Source organism: Rhagoletis zephyria, unplaced genomic scaffold (genome assembly GCF_001687245.7).
Source record: "Rhagoletis zephyria isolate East Lansing unplaced genomic scaffold, Rhagoletis_zephyria_1.1 Rzeph_scaffold_01965, whole genome shotgun sequence".
Taxonomy (NCBI): Eukaryota; Metazoa; Arthropoda; class Insecta; order Diptera; family Tephritidae; genus Rhagoletis; species Rhagoletis zephyria.
The window spans coordinates 21,780-42,956 of NW_016159049.1; the positions used below are offsets into that span (position 1 = coordinate 21,780).

General features: G+C 35.1%; 1 protein-coding gene across 2 annotated transcripts in view; it reads left to right on the plus strand.

Annotated features, from left to right (window-relative positions):
- The first annotated feature begins 9,743 nt into the window (after window positions 1-9,743).
- dsb (scavenger receptor class B member debris buster) overlaps window positions 9,744-21,177 on the plus strand; it is a 44,960-nt gene continuing 33,526 nt past the window's right edge. The window contains exon 1 of one of the 2 annotated variants that reach the window (XM_017619821.1): window positions 9,744-10,021. In XM_017619821.1, the coding sequence (XP_017475310.1) occupies window positions 9,763-10,021 (259 nt within the window). In that variant the 5' untranslated portion in view covers window positions 9,744-9,762. The remainder of the gene's footprint in view (window positions 10,022-21,177) is intronic. The other variant, XM_017619822.1, reaches the window with a different exon arrangement.

Below are 21,177 nucleotides of genomic sequence, written 5' to 3' on the forward strand. Positions count from 1 at the left end.
TATGGGGTGGATGCACTCAGCTATTTACCGCAATCAAGAATAATTTCTTGCAGCATTTGCGTAAGGACCTTCTTTAATCCACCTAGCCGAAGGCTATTTGGGTCATAAGCATCGAGGTATGGTGATCTTAAGAAGCGAGCGTTGGGTCTAATTATGGCTTTACAAAATTTCGTCGATTCTGGTTTAGAGTTTTTCCCGCATTGCCGATATTCATTGTCTCATTTCCGTATGGCTATCTGCGTTCTCGCAGATACAAAGTGTTTTATGTACCCTGTCAACTTCTGAAAAGCAAACGTTTCCGACTGCAAAACGATTTAGTGGCCCTTTCATTCAATTCAAATTCAAATTCAAAAATTCAATTTTAATATTGCCATTGCTCAGTTAACAAAAGTTTAAACCAGCATGCACCCATAGTTAAAGCCGTGTGAAATTAATTTTTTTATGGAACGAATTTCAAATTTGTATAGAAAAAATATTTAGGCGTTTCACAAGTTGTCGCATGTGTCGTATTGTCGTATATCATAAAATTTTTAACGGCTAAAAAAATGTTAAGAGGATTTGAAACCACATCCAACTATTTTTTAGCGGTTAGAAATTTCATAATCCGACTTTTACGGGAGCTTGCGATTTCCTTAAATATAGCTTTAGCCGTTTAAAGTTAACGACATACAACAATACGACAGTATACAACACCTTGTGAACTCCCTAATTGTTATCTAGAATTTGAATATTTTCAAGTGATATGAATTTCCATGGTTACCACATAGTTTGTTGGTGGTTAAGTTAACAATGGTTTAACTAAAGACTGTGAATTCGGCCCTAAGAAAATTTACAGCAAAAGCAAAGTGTTTTTTTTTTCAAGAAACAGAAATAATGAAAAATATTTCTCATAAGAAAAATTATCCCTCTCAAAGTCTACACACCGCACTGACCTGATTATACCCAAGTACAATTATCTAACATCTGGAAGACTATTTTTCGTCTTTAAGGTCGTTGGGATCTTATTGTTCTAATTTTCTTTATAATAATAAATTATTTTTCTTAAGAACTGGATTATAAGCTTAGTTTCGGCATCATTTTGATAGTAGTGATGAGACTATAGTCCTCGGCCTCTGCATTGCTTGCAAACAGATGTACGTATGCATGTGCATTACTTCGTTAATTGTAAGCCTATTATATTATATTTATATATGTAGCTATCCTTCAAATAGAGCAGTTTACTTCCTTGGCCAAAATGGCAATTAACAACGTCTAACTGCAAACGCAGTGCTTCTTGACTTTTTTATTTCTTTTTTTTTTTTGAAATTCAATGCAATCAAAAGCGACCTCAGTTGCAAGCGAATTATTAAATACTCATTTCTATAAATGTATCTTCTATGCTGGTAGTATACATACATGCATTTGTGTCATATAGAGCAGTTAACCTAAATATGCGAATGTAATAAAACTAAAAATGATTAAAGCTGAGTATACATACACATGTAAGTACATTACGCTATAAGTGCCAGAAATTAACTAAAAATTTAATGTACTTTTATGATTTTTAATAGTTCATATGAACTTGCTAACAAGGTTTTCTAATTAAAAGCAGAAACTCGCAATGATTTTAAGAGTAGATAGTATATTTTGAAAAAAAAAAATTGCAAAATGCAACAAGTATTTAATAGAACTGAAGGACTTACAGCAAAGTTTGGTCCTATGGTATTCTACGTATATATGTACATATGTATATCCCCAAGTCAACCGTTAAGTCTATATTATTGCATAGCTTTATATCTTTTATTAACTATTTCGTATGTGTTTGAGAACTATTTATATTCGCATTGCTAGTGTTTACTTCTTTCAACGCTTGCTCAAGGTACGACTCACGGGTCAAAGTACAATCGCTGCCTTAAATAAAGTATTGCCAGAAACGATTAGTTTTATATCGCACATTTTTTTGTGGATTTTTTTTGCCAAGGCATTGCGCGAATAAAAAACGTTTTATTTTGCACGTCAACTTAGATTTAGGATGCCAAATGGTCTGTAACATTTTGTTTGTGTTTTTTTTCTACAACAAAGGTAGGCGCATACATGGCACTGGCGAGTACAATAAATCGATCAGGGGGGGTGTGGGGAGTGTGTTTAAGTTTGTTGATGTTGATAAGCTGTGATAAACGTTTCGTGTACTGAAAGGTTGTTGCTTTCAAACACAATTGTGTAAATAAATAATATTGACCGTGGTATGTGGAATACTTAACATTTGGTGCAGAAAATCAGGCATGCGAATCAGAAAAATTTCTAATGTAATTTCCTTATAATTATTTTGCTGTTTTTAACTATTCAACATAGGCAACTGTTTCCTTCTAAAAGGCAGATTATCTATTTTCATTAGTACGTATTGATGTCGACTTCTTCTGGTGTCGATAGTCACTGAAAACTGAAATCGGCACTCGACAAGCTTGATTAGCATTATACCGTTACTTAATCAGATTATTTACTTTGGTCACTTTTATGGTGAAGGCAAGAATCTTTGCCCCCAATACCCATTTCATCGCCGCCAGTGTTTACATTTAGGTATGCTTGCATGTATGTATTCTGAATGCGGCAGTGCTTTCAAATAGCGCAAAAATATACAACAACAAAAAAATTGCTGAAAGTAAAGCATTGCTTAGTTAAGCACAATTAATTATAAGCAGTCACATTTCGTGTCAACAGCTGTAAGTGAGTTCGTCAAATTGAGTTTGTTCAGGCACAGATGTACGAGTACATATGTATGTATGTAAGTACCACGTACATAAATATCAGCGAATGTACGCCATTCATAGATACCTTTGTGTTTTGCGAGACTTCAAGTTGACACATGACGTATGTTGTTGTCATTGTATAGTTAATTACAAAAACGTTCTCTTTCCGAACAGAAAGATTTAACTGCGAGGAAGTAAATACTCGTACATATCTGACAATTTAGTTGGTTCGTAGCCTAAGTCTTTTGTTTGGAAGTAAATATTTTCCTTCTTTGTTTATAGTATCGTATTGTATTTTTTCCATTGACTAGTACGCATTTTTAAATAATTAATAATTTATCCCTTAGTAAGTACTATTTTCAGCTAAATTACACAACTGCACTTAAAAAAAAAAAATTGTTTCAGCCCATAGGTGTGTGAGAGTCGTTAGTATATTTTAACAATGAAAACAAAACTACAGATAATTTTACACCAACCAAACGCGATTCCAGCAATATTTAGAAAAAAGAATACAGCACGCATTGACTCATTACCGATACCAAAAACAAAAAAATCTTGGAACTGTGGGGAGTAGAACAAAATTTTTAGCTTTTGTTTAACCGATTTTAGTATTTTTTCAAACCGGACGTGGGCGCAAATAAATGTTATAAAACTTAATTTCCTTCCAGAATACTTGCGTTGCCTTCAATTCATCCCACGGCAGCGAGGAAGCAAATATATGGCTGGGGCTTGGAAAAGGCTTTCTTTTTTCTTTTAGGAAACCCAAACAGCCACCATAACATTTTGAATGAATGATATTTGGAAGAGGTATTTTACGCCAAGGGGTTGTAGAGGATATTGCACATAAATAGCTTTTGAGGCCTCTAAACTGCTTATGGCCACAAGTCCATACATATCGCCACGGTATTAGCGTTTACTTGGCCTGCAAGATTACTTCACCGAAAATACGCTTTGTATACCTTTAAACAAAAGCACTTCACTTCCACTTTGTCCATAAGTCTTTCAGATTCATATTGGCAATATTGTCAGCGACATAGCTATTATGCCATTTTGTTTCAGTCCTTAAATTTTTGTCTGAAGTAAAATAAAAAATTACCGGAAATAATTCAGTTAGAAGATGAGCCATACTTATTTATGGCTGTCTCCTTTCCTTGTGTATTTTGTTTTGTTTTTTTTTATGATTTCGAATGCATTTACAGCGCATTTAAGCAAGATTTGTTCTTTACTCGATTTACAGACTGTAGTAACTTCTACAAATAGCAACTAATGTAAAATATTGACGTCAAAGATAGTAAATAATTTGTTTCATGGGAAACTTGTCCACATGAATTTATGATGCCATAAAATTTGTGAGCAAATAATATTTTCAACAATTATTGTACAGAACTCACGCTTACCGCTTAAATGGCATAGTTCCAAATTATCAATAATACATACATATTTATTCTGCGGCATAACTCACTTATTTACTTCAAACAAAATACAATTTGCAGCACTTATACCACAAATGGGCTCTTATGACGTTTAATACGCACGTGTTAATAAGCACGTACATTCGTTTACGTACACCCATTCTAGCTTCTTCTTAACAACATTGAATTTGAGTTGTGTCGCTTTCGTGGGAATAAAAAAAAAAAATACAATAAACTCACTCAGGGTTGTAGGGCCTTTCATTGCTCATTTCCTTTCGAATTTGCAGATCAAACTCTTAGTGTAGCATCAATTTTGACCACATAGTGCTTACAACGCTTCTTGGGAGAATTTGCATCGCTTGCCATTTCGCGTTGTGGCTATTGAATTTTAGCTGCCAATTCGTCTTCTTAATGGCTGAAGTAAAAAATGGAAGGTGTTGACATCTTCGTGCTTGGCACTTTTACGATTGACTTGACTGTAGTTGCAAATTAATCGCCTCATAATTCTCACAAAGAAATCGCCTGAAACGGGAGAGCGGGTAAATAGCGAACGGCTACTCGCTGTGTCTATTGATTTGTATGTAAATATGTATGTATGTATGTATGCATGACTGGTAAACATATTACTTGTATGAGTGTACATATTGAGAAAAGTGACGTGGTACACTGAACTGAGAGATTTGCTTGTAAATAAGCAAAAGTTAATTGAACGTTAAAAAAATAAACAATAATTAATTTGTCGAAGTTGACCCTAAGTATCTAACTCATACAACGTTAGATCATCTTTTTTTTGTTTGCATCCAAGTATATCTTAGCGGCGCTTATAATATTCCGTTGTATTAATATAAGAATAAAAAATTATCAAATAAATTGATTGTTTAACTAAATCGCGGATCACACGATTGGTACATTTATCAATATTTTTTGCAATATTTTATTTAGTTTATTTCATTTATGTACATGAAATGTAGTAATAACTGCTTATATTACACAACTAAATCAACTAGCAGCTGAGATTATCGATTTGTGTACAATATATTAAAATTAAGCAAGCAGCCGCAGTTTTGATAAAATTAAAAGTTACAACTTAGTTTGAAATTCATTTGGAAAAGTATAAAAATGTTTGACATGATTAGGAGAAGACCAATACTTGACCATTCTGAAGTTAAGGGTACGAATTTACGCCAAATTTTTAGCGAATGACAATCCGGTCTTAAGGCATGGCTAAAAAAAATCACCTACCTGCCCTCTATTCACTGAAAATTGACAATAATAATAAGCAATGTTTCCATTTCAAAATGTGTAAATTTACAACAAATACACCCAAAAAAAACTTCTCTTACTTGAAGAAAAACAGCAATCAAAATGACGAAAAATGGGAACGAAACAGCACCAAAGAAGTTTTATCCTCTTTTCATGCCCAACATTTCTTCAAAATGATAGATTACATCCACGGTCCCATATTTTCGTGTACGTTTTTACACATTCTAAAGAAAAATTACGCATTCGGGAGAATTTTTTACTCATTGGGAAGAATTTTCGACCTTAAAGTAAGGAAAGTTTTTCTTTGTTCCAGAGATAGATTTTTGGTTCAGTGTACGCAAACAAAATTGGAAAGAACTGTGTTTCATTTTCTCTATATTTTTTATAATATTTTACACATGAATTTGGCGGTAGGATCGAATATTTTTCATACGCATTTTTTTTTTTTAAAGCTGTTAAACTAATTTTCTTCGACAGTTTCATCAGTTTTTTATTGTGAAAAAGAGCAAGATAAATATGTCACTGCATTAGTTCTAAAGATACCATTGAAATCTGTTTTCAATAATAAATTGAAGTCCTCTACATTAAACGTAAGTTCGAATTAACGCTGATGCTTTTTACACAATCGTAAACTAAGGACAAATCATAGTCCTTCCATTTTCCCTTTGCCTAATCCGCCTCTTTAAGGCAGGAAGGGCAAATGTGGTGCCGCCATGTGTATGCCGACCACAGTCAGATGTTTGAGCCACGAGAAGTGACGAGTAAGCAATACCTTAAGTTGAATGTAATTCCATCTGCTCATTGAAAGAAAATACCTAGGTAGGCCTTCTGAGAGTGAGAGCAACATGCGGTTTGCCCACCTGCAGCCCCTCGTAGCCTCCCAGTAATTGCAGAGCAAAATATGCCCCCAGTTTCTGACGGCAGCCACGTTAGCAGAAGTTGCGAGTCGATAGCCAAATGGTCGGATGTTTCGTTGCCAGGTAATTCCGAGTGGCCTGGTTCCCACAGTATCTAAGACCAGTTCGTTATAATTTCCAACATAATAAGTCGAGACTTCCATTGCCGAACTAGTTTGAAGGTAGTTAGAGGGCAGGTGAATTCCTTGGGTTCAGTTTGGCTGTCAAGTAAACTCTTGCCTCTCCAACTATATTCCATCACTTAGTCCATGGCCTTGAAGTTTGCAAATACCTGCGCTTGAAATTCCAAGGCGTGATCTCCAAAAGAGAAGTGAAGGTCATCGCCGTAATATTTAATATCGATTCCAGATCCTGACCACGTGTCCGTTTTGTAGCCAAGCACTAGGAACTCAACTTTGTAGCTTGAATGCCCTCAGCAATAGTACCGTTGGCTTACTATTCTGTGGCATTGTAAAGACATAAATAAAGACCTCTGATATGTATATACTGAGCACGCGAAATATGTACGTTAATTCAACTGAGAATTTGTGTGTATTCAAGCTGAAAGCAACATCATTTCAGCAGTATTATGATAGAAACACTTGAATCTTCTAACTTAAATTAACTCAGTAGTTATCCGGTCTTGCATCATTTAGTCTAAGATATTGCAGGTTGCTTAAACTTTCATAGGTATGATCGCGTCAGTAATTTCTAGAAGCTGTAGGCTAAGAAATATTATTATTATTATTATTATTATTATTATTATTATTATTACCTTTGAAGATGTTCAACATTTCCAAGTCAATAGGTGTAAATAGGTACAGTTGCTAATTTTTGCCTCAACGAATGCGTGAAACATACAGCATTTAAAAATATGGGTGTGCTATGTGAGTGATTGTTCTTCATTTAACTGTCACCGTTATCATATTACGCTTACACCTCAAACTAAATAAAAACAGGTAAACAAAATTTAATAAACTGCAAATTATTTTTTGTTTTTGTTTTGTTTTTATTTATTCCATAGAACCTTCTATCGCACAACGACAACTTTAACGCATTTTCGCCAATTTGACTTTTTTCTGCTGCCAGCATACTAACTTGAACCGAGGCAGTTGAACTTGAACTGTTAACAAAAAAAAAAAAAACAAAATAAAAGACAATGTCAACATAATTAAGAAAACACTCCCCAATCGTTGAGTAAATGAAATTGTTCGCGTTTTAAATTTATTTGTATCTAGTATGTGGATAGTAATAATAATAATAATAATAAATGTGTACTTGCGCCCTGAACAGTTTGAGTTTAGGAAAGTTTTGACCAAAATATTTTCTTGCTTATTTACATTGTGCATGTGCAGGTGTATATGTATAAACGACAATAGACTTTTCTAGAAATATAAAAACGAAATGAGTAAGTACATATATATTGTCATGGCCGTGATGCATTTTGTAAAGCCCAAACCGTATCAGTAAATTTATACCGATGAGCAACCGAAACGAACTATACCTGACTTACAGTATTGGCCATATCTATAGCACCCCCATTTCAAAGTGTTATGGTTTCCCACTCATGTTTATTTATTTAGTTTTAGGAGTTTTCAATTAAAATACAGTTCATTTTCTACCGAAACCCATATAAACCCTAGTTTAAACTTTGTAAAATACTATAAAAAAATTCAACAAATTTTCACCTAAGTTTCAAAATTTTTTTTTCAGAAGTTTTTTTGAGTACGCAGTTTTATAGCCCATTTAATTTTAGTCTAGCAATATGCAAGTTTTAAGTGGCTAAAAGTCACCGTTTATTTTTTCCATATAAAAATAAATTGTTTTTATTCGTTATATGGAAGCAAACGCCACAAACAAAAAAATTCTAAAAAATCAACGGTAATTTTTACCCACTTGAAACTTGCACACTGTTCTTAGGGCCGTTTTCTGAATTAACCTTTAACTTTAGCGCTCACTTTAAATTTAAAGCTTGGATTAAAAATAAAGCTTTGTCCGAAGTTAAGCATTTCTATTATCGGGTTTTGACGTAAGTATGTTACATACATTTTACATGCAACTTTTAAATATAAAGTGAGCTTTAAAGTTACAGGTTACTTGAGAGAATGGCCCTAAGGCATAAAAACTTCAATTCATCTTAGCCAGTTAATACCGATGAAGCGCGAGTCGTTATGCACGCTCCCCTTAGTGGCCGATAAAATCGCTTCACACCTTTAATTGCAGCCGTCTGTGTTGGTCACTTTGTTTTTTTTTTGTTTTTTCTTGCTGCATTCCCCCACATTTCACAATTAATTACAATATAACTATTTAAAATTAATTGCAAATGTCAAATGAATTTGAATAAGATATTAAAAACTCTAACCATTTGTGCGACATTCTGGCTTAGATCGTGACTATCAAATAGTTTATTGACCACTTGCGCTACATTTCAGTTAAGGGATCTATCTGTATTTGTTATTAAGTTTGTATTTAGAAGATGTAAGTATTTATACTCGTATGCAAATGTGAATAACAAATGGAATTAATTAAATTGTATTTTCAATAAAGCAAAGTAATTATTGCGCTTATATTTAGATTTGCGGGAAAAAATGTATGAGCACGTGATTTGAAAAAAAAACAATCAATAAAAAAATGACCAAACTAGCTCTCTCTTAGTCCATCAGCCACAATCAGAGCTTTAACTGGCTGGAACTGTTCTTTGTAGAGCGCGGGAACTTGTTATATACATATTTATATATGAAATCAATCCTATACTTATGGAAAAAATGGGCGTGGCACCTGCTATTCAAACTGAATTTTTGATACTGCATATATGTATGTACCAAGAAGCACAGCCGTAAAAACCATCTGTCGGTCAAAGGCAGCCTATAATTTTTTGTGTATTTCAACATTAAGATGAACCTTTTTGTGAACAATATTTTTGTGGAAAGTTTAAATCCTAAAGTCCTGTCTGCAGTTCGCAAGAAAAATCAGACAAAAATATGTTTCATTAATTCTGTTGCTTGAAAAAGCATTTTGTTGTTGCTGTAAATTTTCTTGAAGGCATAAATATCCTAGCATTTTTTCTTGGGAGCTGCATACTGATTTAAGAAATTTTTGACAGGAGAAAATTTCTTTTGCATTGCTTGTGCGTAATTTTATGTACATACTTACATATATGAATTTTTGGTTTTTCTTGAGAGCTGCAGACAGGCCTTAAAGCAAAAAAGGTTTTGGAACTACCGTTACTGTTGAGAGTGTTGAGAGTTGAGTGAGATTGGTCTTATCCAGCCCTGAGAAAATGACTGTCAATGTGCTGCATAGTTTACAAAGATTTCCGAGTTTTATTATTTAAATGATAAATTGTCCTTCTTTTTATTGAATATTTTTCTATCGCCGAGAATCAAAATATTAATATTTATTGGAATATGTAGTAAAATTCTAATAATAAATTTTCTCAATTTGAAAATTTTTTAGTGCTAAATCATGGGGTTACAAAAACACTACCTCAGATATGGCCGCAGCGCGAGAGATCACATATTGGGACTGGCGGGCGGAGGGCGTCGCAACACCATCGTGAAAACTGCCGGCGACAACGGTCACAACAGCCACAGTGGCCATGGAACACATCGTCGGTCGGATGGCGGGGGTGGAGGCGGAGGTGAACACGGTGGTATGCCAAATTTAACCAACCGCCCCACCCCGCTGTCCATGCTGATATCACAAGGAGCTAAAATCAATAACCGTAAGTACAGAAAACCAAAAACCCCAAAAAAAAAACAAATATAAAATATGTAAATACCAAAGTTAAAGCTAAATAATGAAACGAAATGCCATTGCAACAAAAGCAACTAAAAAAAAGAAGCCACTTTGAAAATGCAGTAAATATTTTTTATTTTGGAAGGTAAAATGTTCAAGGAAACCGACTAAATTTTCCGGTTTGACTAAGATTTTCATCTGGCAGTATTTCACAGCAGCACACAAATAATAGCTGCGCTGTAGAATTATTTGGCTGTGGCGACAGCGGCGGCGATCCACATGGAAATTGGTGTTAAAGTCAATATCACTTTGATTAAACAACAACCACCATCAACCAACAGCAATGCCAACAAAAAGAACAACCCAGTAGCAGCTAATGCTGATTGGGGCATGCAACCGTATCGCAGTCGCAGTGGCAGCGCCAGTGGCAAACTACCCGGTGGTCGGTCGGTGGTGTGGTGTGGTGTGGTGGTGGTGGCAATGATGTGTGCCGCGGGGAGCACGATCTTTGCGCAATGCGACGACGACTAGCATTCTAAAACAGCAGCAACGATCGGCACACTTCCAAAGCAAACGCATGCGCAAACATTGCCGGCCAGCCAGCCAGCCAGCCACCGCACCACCGCGCCGCCGCTGTCGTAATCAGCGGCGTATGCTTGTAAGCACATACATATGTATGTCGATGTAATGCACATAAATGCCTAAGTGGTAGCCAAAAATTGGCAAAGATCGAGTCTTAGCAATTTGCAGGTTGTTGAATTTATTTTCATTTTCATCATATTTTATTTACTTATTTTTGGTTGCAGCTGTAGCTACTAGCTGCGACCAACCAAGCACGTTGGCAACTTTAGCAGTTGCAACAGTTGTTGCCTCAGCCGCCCGGCACAAGTTCATTTCAACATTTTATATGTGGTCGGTCACTTGGCCGAAGCGCTGCTGTAAACTTCATTGCAATCTTATATAATTGATGTTTATGTATACATTTAGACAAACAAAAAAAAATAAAAATCCGCACAGACGAATTAAAGTAGAAAATTTAAAATAAGACTGAAATTGCAACTAACCACAAGTCGACATAGCAGCGTTTGCTTTAGCACATACACAAAAAAAAAAAATCTCGACTACCCTGCAGTAAAATTTAGAGACAGTCTGGCAAAGCGCTAGTTCCGAACTACATATTTCATAACTACATACATATCTCTGAACTATCGCAAGACGGCTGCAGAGCGAGACAGCCGCAACTTGCGGTGTAAGTGTACAAATTCTCACTTCTCGCGCAATACGAAAGTAGCTCAGCGAGAAGACCTCCAACTCCAGCAATGTTGATCGCGAGTTCAAATCGCGGTGGAGGCAGTTGTTGGAGTTTTCAGTTTTATTGAATTTAAATTTTTGGCTAGTTCTGAGCTAGTCAGATTTTCTGCAGGGTACTTGCTTATGTACATATGTATGTGTGTAAACCTGTGCATGCTAAAACTTGTATTAGAAGTTTACGGCTTAGCCGCTACAATCTACGCCGCTAATGATGCTGCATTCGGTGCTACCAAAAACTTGTTGCCAAAAATTGCATAAAAATGCTATTTTATGTGTTACTAATGGCGTTTTCTTATCTAAAAAAAAATGTTACCTTCTCATCGCACTCTGCTTAGCGTTTGTGCGCAGAGGGCAAAGAGAAGGTTGCACTATTCGGTAGAAACGAAATCGGCATAACACATAGTAGATGTGTGTGTATTATTTGGCTTAATAATTGCAAGTCTTTATAGAGAACAGAAATCCAATGTCTCGCATAAAATTTAGGATTTTTAGAGACAAAATATTTAAAGCTTCGGCTAATATCGGAAATCTGAAGGTCGACTCATTCAAAAAGATTTGTACAACTATACACTTGTACAACCGTTGAGAGACATTTTCAGTATAAAATAAATTTCAACCTTTACCCCATAGCTAATATTTATAAAATGTTCTTAACCCTAGAAAGATATTCTATTTCTTCTGTTTTACACTTAAATTTAATATTTATGTAATTTCTACTCATTTTACAGGCTTGGATTAGTTTTAAAAACAAAATTCATTTTTTTTTTATAAATGTTTGTGTCTTAAAGACTTTTAATTTTTTCTTACCGGTGGTCGGAGACTGATAAATCAACCTGTGATTTGAATAAGTTTTTTTAGAAAGTCTGCTTGACTGTTTGCCTTCTATGAAGTAACCAATTTTAAGGAGTTTTTTTTAACCCCTAGCATTCTGGCTATCTAAAAAACTATGGATATTAAACTAGCTGTACCCTATTGGTTCTTCGCAAGACCACTTATCCCCGCTCAAGTATTCGTATCGACTTTTCTAATTGGTAGTTTTTTTAAACAATGTTGTTGTGATTTGGTTCTCTATTCTCTCGGCTTTCATAGGCGTAGTTATTGTTGGATTGATTGAAAAAAGAGAAGTTTCTTAATATTATTAACCTACGGTCTCCGCTGGACGTTTAGCCCGATGACACCTAGTTTGCCTTGTATTTGAGTCTTGAAAGTTTTATTTTTATAAAATTGTCTAAATTAATTGACTGTGCAAATTATGTAAACCTGATGATTTTTTGCTTTTTATACCTTTTAACACCGCCAGGGCAGTCGCAGAGAATATAAGCCTTGACTCAGAGGGTATCGAAATCATTTCCATCTAGAAAACAATAGAATTCTACGTTTTCAAGTTCCGTAATAGACAAATTCCAAATAGGATAAGTGCTCTACCTCCCCACACTGCTTTTAACAGTGGGTAAAATTTTCCACTTTTTGTTCAAAAAGTCAATTTCAGTGCATTGGATTTTGTATTTAGATATATTAAACTTATTCACACTCTAATTATTGTTTTAAGAGACCATTAGTATAACACATTTTTATAGAATATTTTAGCCCATTAACTCCTACCAGATCGAGTCTTTTTGACTCAATTTTGATAAGAGAGCATTTATAGGGTTACAACTTTACAAAAAATTAACAAAAAAGAGTCATTGCACATAAATACCGTTAGGAATTAGGAGGAAAGAATAAATGCCGCACCCTAAAACAAATCAATCACAACTACTAAAAATCTTTCAAAACTTATTTTTTTTCCTTTTAAAACAGTTCACAGACCATAATTCAAAAGTCTTCTTTAACTTGAAAAAATACTAATAAGACTATTTTTTGCCTCTACTGAACATTTGGGACTTTTTGAGTTGTGACTGTTTCTCATTTCGAGTGCATTATGTGACATAATTGAATTTCTTACCAAGAAATAGGACCTTAAGAAATTTCTCTCACAAATTATATACCAGCACATACATACATACATATGTATATCTCACCACAAGCAGTATTTAGATGGACTTTGAAGTTGCAATGCGCTACCCGCAATATTAACAATCTAGCTTCGAGTAAGAACCACTGCACTTATTACTAACTAGCTAAAATAAACCCAAACAGGTATCAAGGTAAATTAACAATTTACTTCATAGAAGGCAATGTGTATGTTGACTGACAAAATACAGTAGCATTAGCTTAACACTCTGTCAACTAACTATGCAACTGCAGTGGCCGTGCGTCTTTAAGATACGATTAAGTGGCTCAAACAAGCTCAAATAATTGCCTTGGGCATTGAAGGTGCCGAGGTCTTCAAAAATACACACACACAAATAGCAGGCTAAGAAGTATTGACGCAGTTTTAGATAAGAATGTCAACAAAGCGTACCATACGGACAATGTACATACATACATACCTATGCACATGTTTATGCGACGCAAAACGTTTAGAAGAGTAAGAAGCGTTCTACATGAATTAGTGAGTTGGTACCCTACAAGACATTGCTGAGCACTTTAGGCAAAAATTCTCACACATTTACACTTTTGTTTTTGTAGTACGGCATAAATGAGTAGTTTGACTATTAGTACTGAGGACTTTCTGATGACAACATTGAGGGGAAAGTACTCAATTTTTTCCCATGGCCTGAACGAAAATGAGGACTTTGATAAGCACTTTTGTGATTAGGGATAATGATAATATGAGTACTCATATGATACTCAGCTGTCTTGTAGGGTATGTTTTAATGTACACACATATGCACGTACGTATGTCTAAATATGTACATACATACATGCTTAGAATGAATGCAAAGTCTACTGCCACCATTGGAAGGACACTTCAATTACTATCAACCAGTCTAGTAGGCGTAGTATTTGTATAATTTGTATGCACACAAACATGCACATACATTTTATTAGAAGTTTATGCAGTTGACCATCGCATTGGCTAAATAAAATTGCCGATGTTTTACCTACCACCAGCTGTCAGCTTGATGGAGTTGCACTTGACAACACCTCGCTGCAGCAATGGCCTACCCACGATTACCTTAATTACAGCTTATTAAATGTTGTATTTGTATCGAACTCACAAATACACAAAAAAATGTCTGAGTGCGCACACAAACGCCACTCACTAGTGTACTACAATAAAAAGGTATTCGTCTTGTTTATATATAAAAACCAGTTAATAGTGAAATTGTTAATATTTTCATTGTTGAATTTGTTGAATCAAATGGAATTTATAATATGTCTGCGTTTCTTGTTAAATTTATTCTACACATGCTTCTGCATTGTTGTACAATGCACTAAGTACTATTTAGTTTTTAGTACCTACTAATTGGCTTTAAATAACTTGTAACTATTCAAATAATAAATACTTAATTAGTTGGTAGGTGAAATAGGCAAGTAAATGCTTCCGCGTCAACCAGTTAATTGGCAATTTTTTTTTTAATAAATAAAAAGTAACAAGAAAGGGTACTTTTTATTTACATCTAATGCTTATACATATGTATAAATTTCTATTACACCTTTGAGAGCAAGGCAATTTGTAGATTACTTATGCAAAACGGTCTTAACTAAATGGGCACAACTTTAAATATTCCACTGCAATGGATAATCAAATTTTTAATAGCATTTGAATAGTGGCAAATAATCCAGTTGACTGCGCTCTCTGCAGGTTTTCATAGTAAACCTACACTGCGTATACTTAACATCAGCTCATAGTTAGGGCTATCACTGAATCCATCTGAGTGCGGTTTTTCGTGAAATCTAAGAAAGTGCCATCACTGAATCCAAATAGCTAAGAAGTTAGCATATACATATGTACTTTGAATGCCTACGTTCACGAAAATCGGACTACGATGGATTCACCAAAAGCCCAGAGTATAAAACTTTTTAACGAGAGTGGTTGGAACAAAATCGGAACTGGTTAAAGCATTAATGACTCTTTTGAATAGAGTTAGTTAGTTAGTTTAGGAAGTAGATTTAGTTCAGGTTCTTGGTCCTCGAAAATTTTAGAGAAATGACGCTGCTGATGGGTGAGTCTGGGAAATTTATGTGACCTAAAAAATCTACAACCTGTTCGCATAACCCAGACCAGACGTTTTGGGAATTCTGTTAGAGCTTCAGGAATGAAAACGAACAGGTAACTTGCAGATAATAAAAATAGATTGGCACTTACACATACATAGGTTAGTGTATGGCCGAGCTTCTCCTCTGATTTGTGGTGTGAGCCTTAATGTTGTCACACAAAGGGGAGGGGCCTACAGTTTCACGCCAACTCCGAACGGCGATTGTATTTTTATGAGAAGCTGTTTTTCATGGCAGAAATACACTAGGAGGTTTGCCATTGCCTGCCGAGGGGCTACCGTTGTTAATAAAAACGTTTTTTCCAGAGACCGCAACAGTTACAACTTTTATACAAAAAAAAATCGCTCTTAAACAGTTATTTTTTTTTACTTTTATTTTGTAAATCGAAAATAATAATTATTTTTGATTTGTATCTATATAATCTACGAACAACAGTTATTATTTTTTTTAATTAGATGTCTTAGATAACGGTTATTGAAGACTGTTATTTATAAAAGTCATGAATAAAAATCAGTCACTGACTTTTACTTTTAAAAGTCATCAATATAAATCAGCCACTGACTTTCATTTTTTAAATAATACCTATAAAAGTCATTTGTATAAGTCGTGCTAAACTTTTGTTCTCCAGCACCCTCTTAAAAATAAAAGTCGGTAACTGATTTTTATTGCTGGCTTTTAAAAGTAAAAGCCACCGACTGATTTTTATTGACGACTTTTATGAATAAAAATAAAAATTATAAATAACTGTCATTTGCAGATTATTTAGATAAAAGTCAAAACTAATTGTTATTTTATTTTTAATTATAATAATAGTTTTTTTTTGAATTTTGCATAAGAATTGCAAATAAAAATTTGTTTTCGAATTTGATTCTCGGTGAAAAAAGAAAGCGATTGGTATGTATCACTTAGTTGTAGAATATTTCCTTCATAGTTAATTTTTCAATGACAATTTTCATCAATAACTGTTATATTCGGCCCCTGCCCACAGCGGGCACAGCGGCAGACGGTCAGCTTTAATTAGGAGTGGGAGTAACACTAGGAGCTTATGACTTCACAATGTTTCAATGTCTATTTGAGAAAGCCTCCTCAACGTTTCCAATTTTATAAAGCACTCCAGCTTTAATACCGTTAACCCCGTTAAACCCTTTTCTATCAATTCTGGTATCCTCCTCTAAGATGGATGCCTTTCCGGAATTATACATAGACATATAGTTTAAAAAAGCACTTGGATTTTTTAAATTTTACTAACTTACGCCCTACATATCGTCGCTTAGCGTGCAATACCGCGTTTGAGGTGGCTGAGAAAAAAAATATATTTTGGTAACCTGTCCCAGTGCTGGCCTACCTAACAAATTTAATGGTCAACACTTTTAGTAGAAGCTCAGATTTAATAAGTTCGGTTAGAAAACCATTCAAAAGTTTAGAAGAAAATACAAATGTATGTCTATTTGCATTTTTGTGAAATTTTCAGACTATAAAATATGTACGCCAAGCGACGATATATACATACATATTTCGGGTGCAATGGGTGCGTTCAGAAATGCATCAAGCTAAAGCATCAGTACCTTTTACTTCTAAACTATAACTGATGGAAATGCCTTATTTACGCAACTAAGTTCCAATTAGGCAGTTAACCGTAGTTGCACATATTGGACATTTCCATCAATTATAGTTAAGAAATAAATGCGTCTGATGCTTTGGCTTGATGCATTTCTGAACACACCCTTATTTATGCTTTGGCACAACTAACGATCGAATATGTAAACCAGCTTTCCGATGATTTCGGTAATCAAAACAAAACAACTTCTAACTTAATTTCCATTTAATAAAAACAATGCAATAAAGTTTAAACTTTTGGCTGCGAAATGTCGCAACGCAACAATACCGCCACACAATCAAACAAATGGATGTGGACAATGCCACAAGTAAATAAGGCAAACTGTTCGGCTAAACCAATTCCTATCGCTAATTTTTGTAGAGACTCCCTCCACCTGCCAGCCAACAAATCAGCTCCATTGTGACTCGGGACTCGGCAAATACCTACTCGAGTGCTGGTGCAGAGATATGTAGGTACAAACTCGTGTTTACCGCGAACGCCCAGTAGCCGCTGCCACTCGTATTGAAGCGCACACACACACGTACGACGACACGTACGACACCAACAACACCAACAACACTTAGCAAATGCACTGCAAATGAATACATTGAATGCACTTTTAACAAATGTTGGACAATTGTGTTGAGTGAGAAATAACAAAAGAACAACAAAGTTGAAAAAGCAGCAACAACAAATAGCCTGCACTCTGTCTGAATTGGCTGCAGTGGCAATAACAAGCAAATCATACGAAAATCAATATAAACAACAAATGAGCTAACAATGTATGCAAGCGAAGGAAAAGAGCAAAGCCAAAACAGCCACCGTCGAAGAAGTGGAAAAAAATAAAGCGAAAACAAACAACGCTCAGCAAAATAAACAAATGATCGGCAGTATTGCAAAATCAATTTCAAATAAGCTCAGCTCATGTCAAAACAACGCGCGCACACCACCCGCCGTTGCAGTTTTCGCTCTATGCCCAGTGGAGGAGGCCTTTTTATGGAGTTTGACGCTGAAAGTTATTTAAAAAAAAAACACAATAATGAATACAAAGTCAAAGGAGGCAATTAACAAGAAATCGCAAAGATGGCAAAATTTACAGAGAGCGCAGTAGTTGAATGACCATTAGAAAGAGCAGGGGGAGAAAACAATTTTTGTTTTTTGGGAAAAATTTATAAAATCCAGGTTACCGTAGTGTGGGTACACTAATCTTAAGCCAAATTTTATAAAAAACTTCGCTATTGCAAGGCTATGGGAGAATAATCAGATCAGACCGTTTAAATTACTTTCGAAACAACTCAATTTAAATTCACAATTTGCGCTATGTTACCTAAAAGGGTCCTACGGATACATTCAGCAGGGATTAGCCCAATTATTTATTGTATATGCCAGGGATAGTAATCATTATGAGTAAAATAATTTAAATCAGCATTTAATCATTATTTTATGATTTTTTTTTTTCGCCTAAAAATAATAATTGTTATCGAGTTTTATTTTTTCGCTCCAGGAAAATAATTAATGGTCGATTTTTTTTTCGATCACAAATAGGGATTATTTTATGATTTTTACATATTTTCTTTCTTTTGAATCAATTTCTTGTCCTATTTTACCCTCAAATGACCTCAAACCGGACATTATGGAGGTAAAAGTTCTCGGAATCGGGTGCAGCAAGTCTAAAATACCACATATATGAGATTTCAGGTTTATTCGCTATTTGACCTTCAAATGTTTTAGAACCTGACATGATGGGGGCCAACAGATGTCGGATTCGCATTCAGCGCGTCGAATAACATGGGATATAGAAGTTTGGTTTAATATGCAGAATTTTTTGTTTGTAAACCTGTGTTATTATTGATTCTTATTTTTCCACTTAAAAATAATGATTGTCTATAAAATTTAAATGGTCATACAGACGCAACCAACTGAAATTTTTACCTGAAAATTTTTGAAACTTATTCCTTTTATAAGGACGTCGCTACCTCTAAAAAGGATACATCGGAAATCGCGCTGGTATAGCTTTCGAGTTTTTGAATAATCATTATTCTTAAGTTAAAAGATTTTTTTCCGCCCCTGGTATATAGTAAGCATAACTACACGTGTGATCTGACACAGTAGATTAGCGTGTAGCTACTGGTGAGCTCTTTTGCAAAACTGCAGTAATTATTCCTTTTGCGTGAGGCTTCGGAATCTTTCTACTGGCAGAAATTTTTGAAACCATGATATTAAAATTATGGCATAGAATAGAAACGTATATAAGCATACTTAAGGCATACACAGACGGTAACATTGATCAGGATTAACGGCTCAATAGACCTGATCCAAATTGTGCATTAAAAAAACGGCAGTAACGCGGATTAACGAGCCGCATGCTCTTGGGTTCGAGTCCCACGGGCAGTAAAATTTTCATATTTTTTTTTTATTCTGGCCATTTCGGCCAGTGTTTCCATCGGAAATTCCGAATCTCTACCCTTTCAATTATACATATTATATTATTAATGAAATCCAAGGCAATCAGGTCGAAATTAAACCCACTCAGCGCTATAATTCCTTGCTCATTTTTCGTTGAACAGGGTATCACTAAGGAAGCATCGTTACATTTGCATTGTCAGTGAAAAAATATCGGCGCATAGAAGTACTGAGAGCGCATTGCATTACCACAACTTGAAGCGTGTTCGCTTACGGGCAAGCGCACACTCAACACCTGTTCATAAATAGCAAACAACAATGCTAAGCCAAAGTCTGGCAAGTCGGCTATCCACTAGATTTTCTTAAGCATGTTTCGAATTTTACATTTTGTTGTTTTTGTTTTAATTTTAGTATCTACATCCATTACCACCACCTTATTCAAATGGTCCGCTGACAAGATAAATACCAACTAGCATTTGAGATTGGAGCAGCGCAAACGCAGCAACATTTCACTGTGAAAATTCAAAATCCAAAGCTATGACTGAATTGGTGTGCGCATGCGCATGCGCATGACACACACTTCTCATAGGCTAGCATCTATATATGCAATCACACCTTGGTTCGTGGCTATGTGGCTATTGTATAACATGCCGGCACAACCGGCATTCGCTCTGTGCAACAAGCGGCATGCATAATGACAAGAAGCAAACCAACCGAACCATTTGCAATGGCTGGATACTCGCATAATAAATTCAACAACGCACATTCGCTGCCCGAAGGCTGTCAGAAAAGTTTCCATTTCTCTGTTTTCATATATATAAATTCTACAACTCCACTTTATTACGACGATTGTGCTGTATGGTGTGATCTTGCTTTAATTTATTATTTAATTATAATTGCCAGCATAAAAGTTGCAAAAAAAGTGAATGGTCATTTCGCATCGCAAAACAAGAATAATTAAATTGTCGTCGTCTCGGCGACTTCAGTTGCATTCATAAATGCGTTATGACCTTAGCTATAAGCGCGAAAAAAACTCGATATTATTGAGCAAATTTCCATGCCCCACCTTATCGGCAACAGTCACACAGTCGCAGCGATTGTGGTTGTTATTGGAGACAAACAGGATGCTGCCAGTCCTTGTATAGCCTTGTGTTCGTGGTAATTGCCAGATTTTCGAGTGTGACGCATAGGTAAAAAAACCAGCGTATCTGATTCTTTGCTTCCCCGCCTACATAGGCACAAGGGTATTCATTTTATGTCACACACACATTCGCATGATATTTATGCATGTCATACACGATGACGATTAATGAGCGATAACATTAATTATCCTAAATGTGCCAACACTCGATTATTTTAATCACTTCGAAAATTATATATATTATTGACGCATTGAAATCAATAAGTAATATTTTAATAAATTTCGCAACATTTCTTGGCGTATACGGAAGTGAATTACATAGCAGGAGATGCGCCAACTAAAAAGAAGCAATTTATTTGTATAAAAGCGAGCAATAACTGGAAGGTGTTGCGGAATATTTCGCATTGTTCTCGGCAGGAAAAAGTGGTGGAGTTACACGCATTCATGAACAAATTTATACATACATACATATATATGAGACTGGGTGTGTGTGTGTGCGATTTAAATACCTGTCTATACTTATAAAGATATCATCAAAAGCGTTGGCACTTTTAGTACGTGCTCGAATTTTTTCTATTAAATCTTT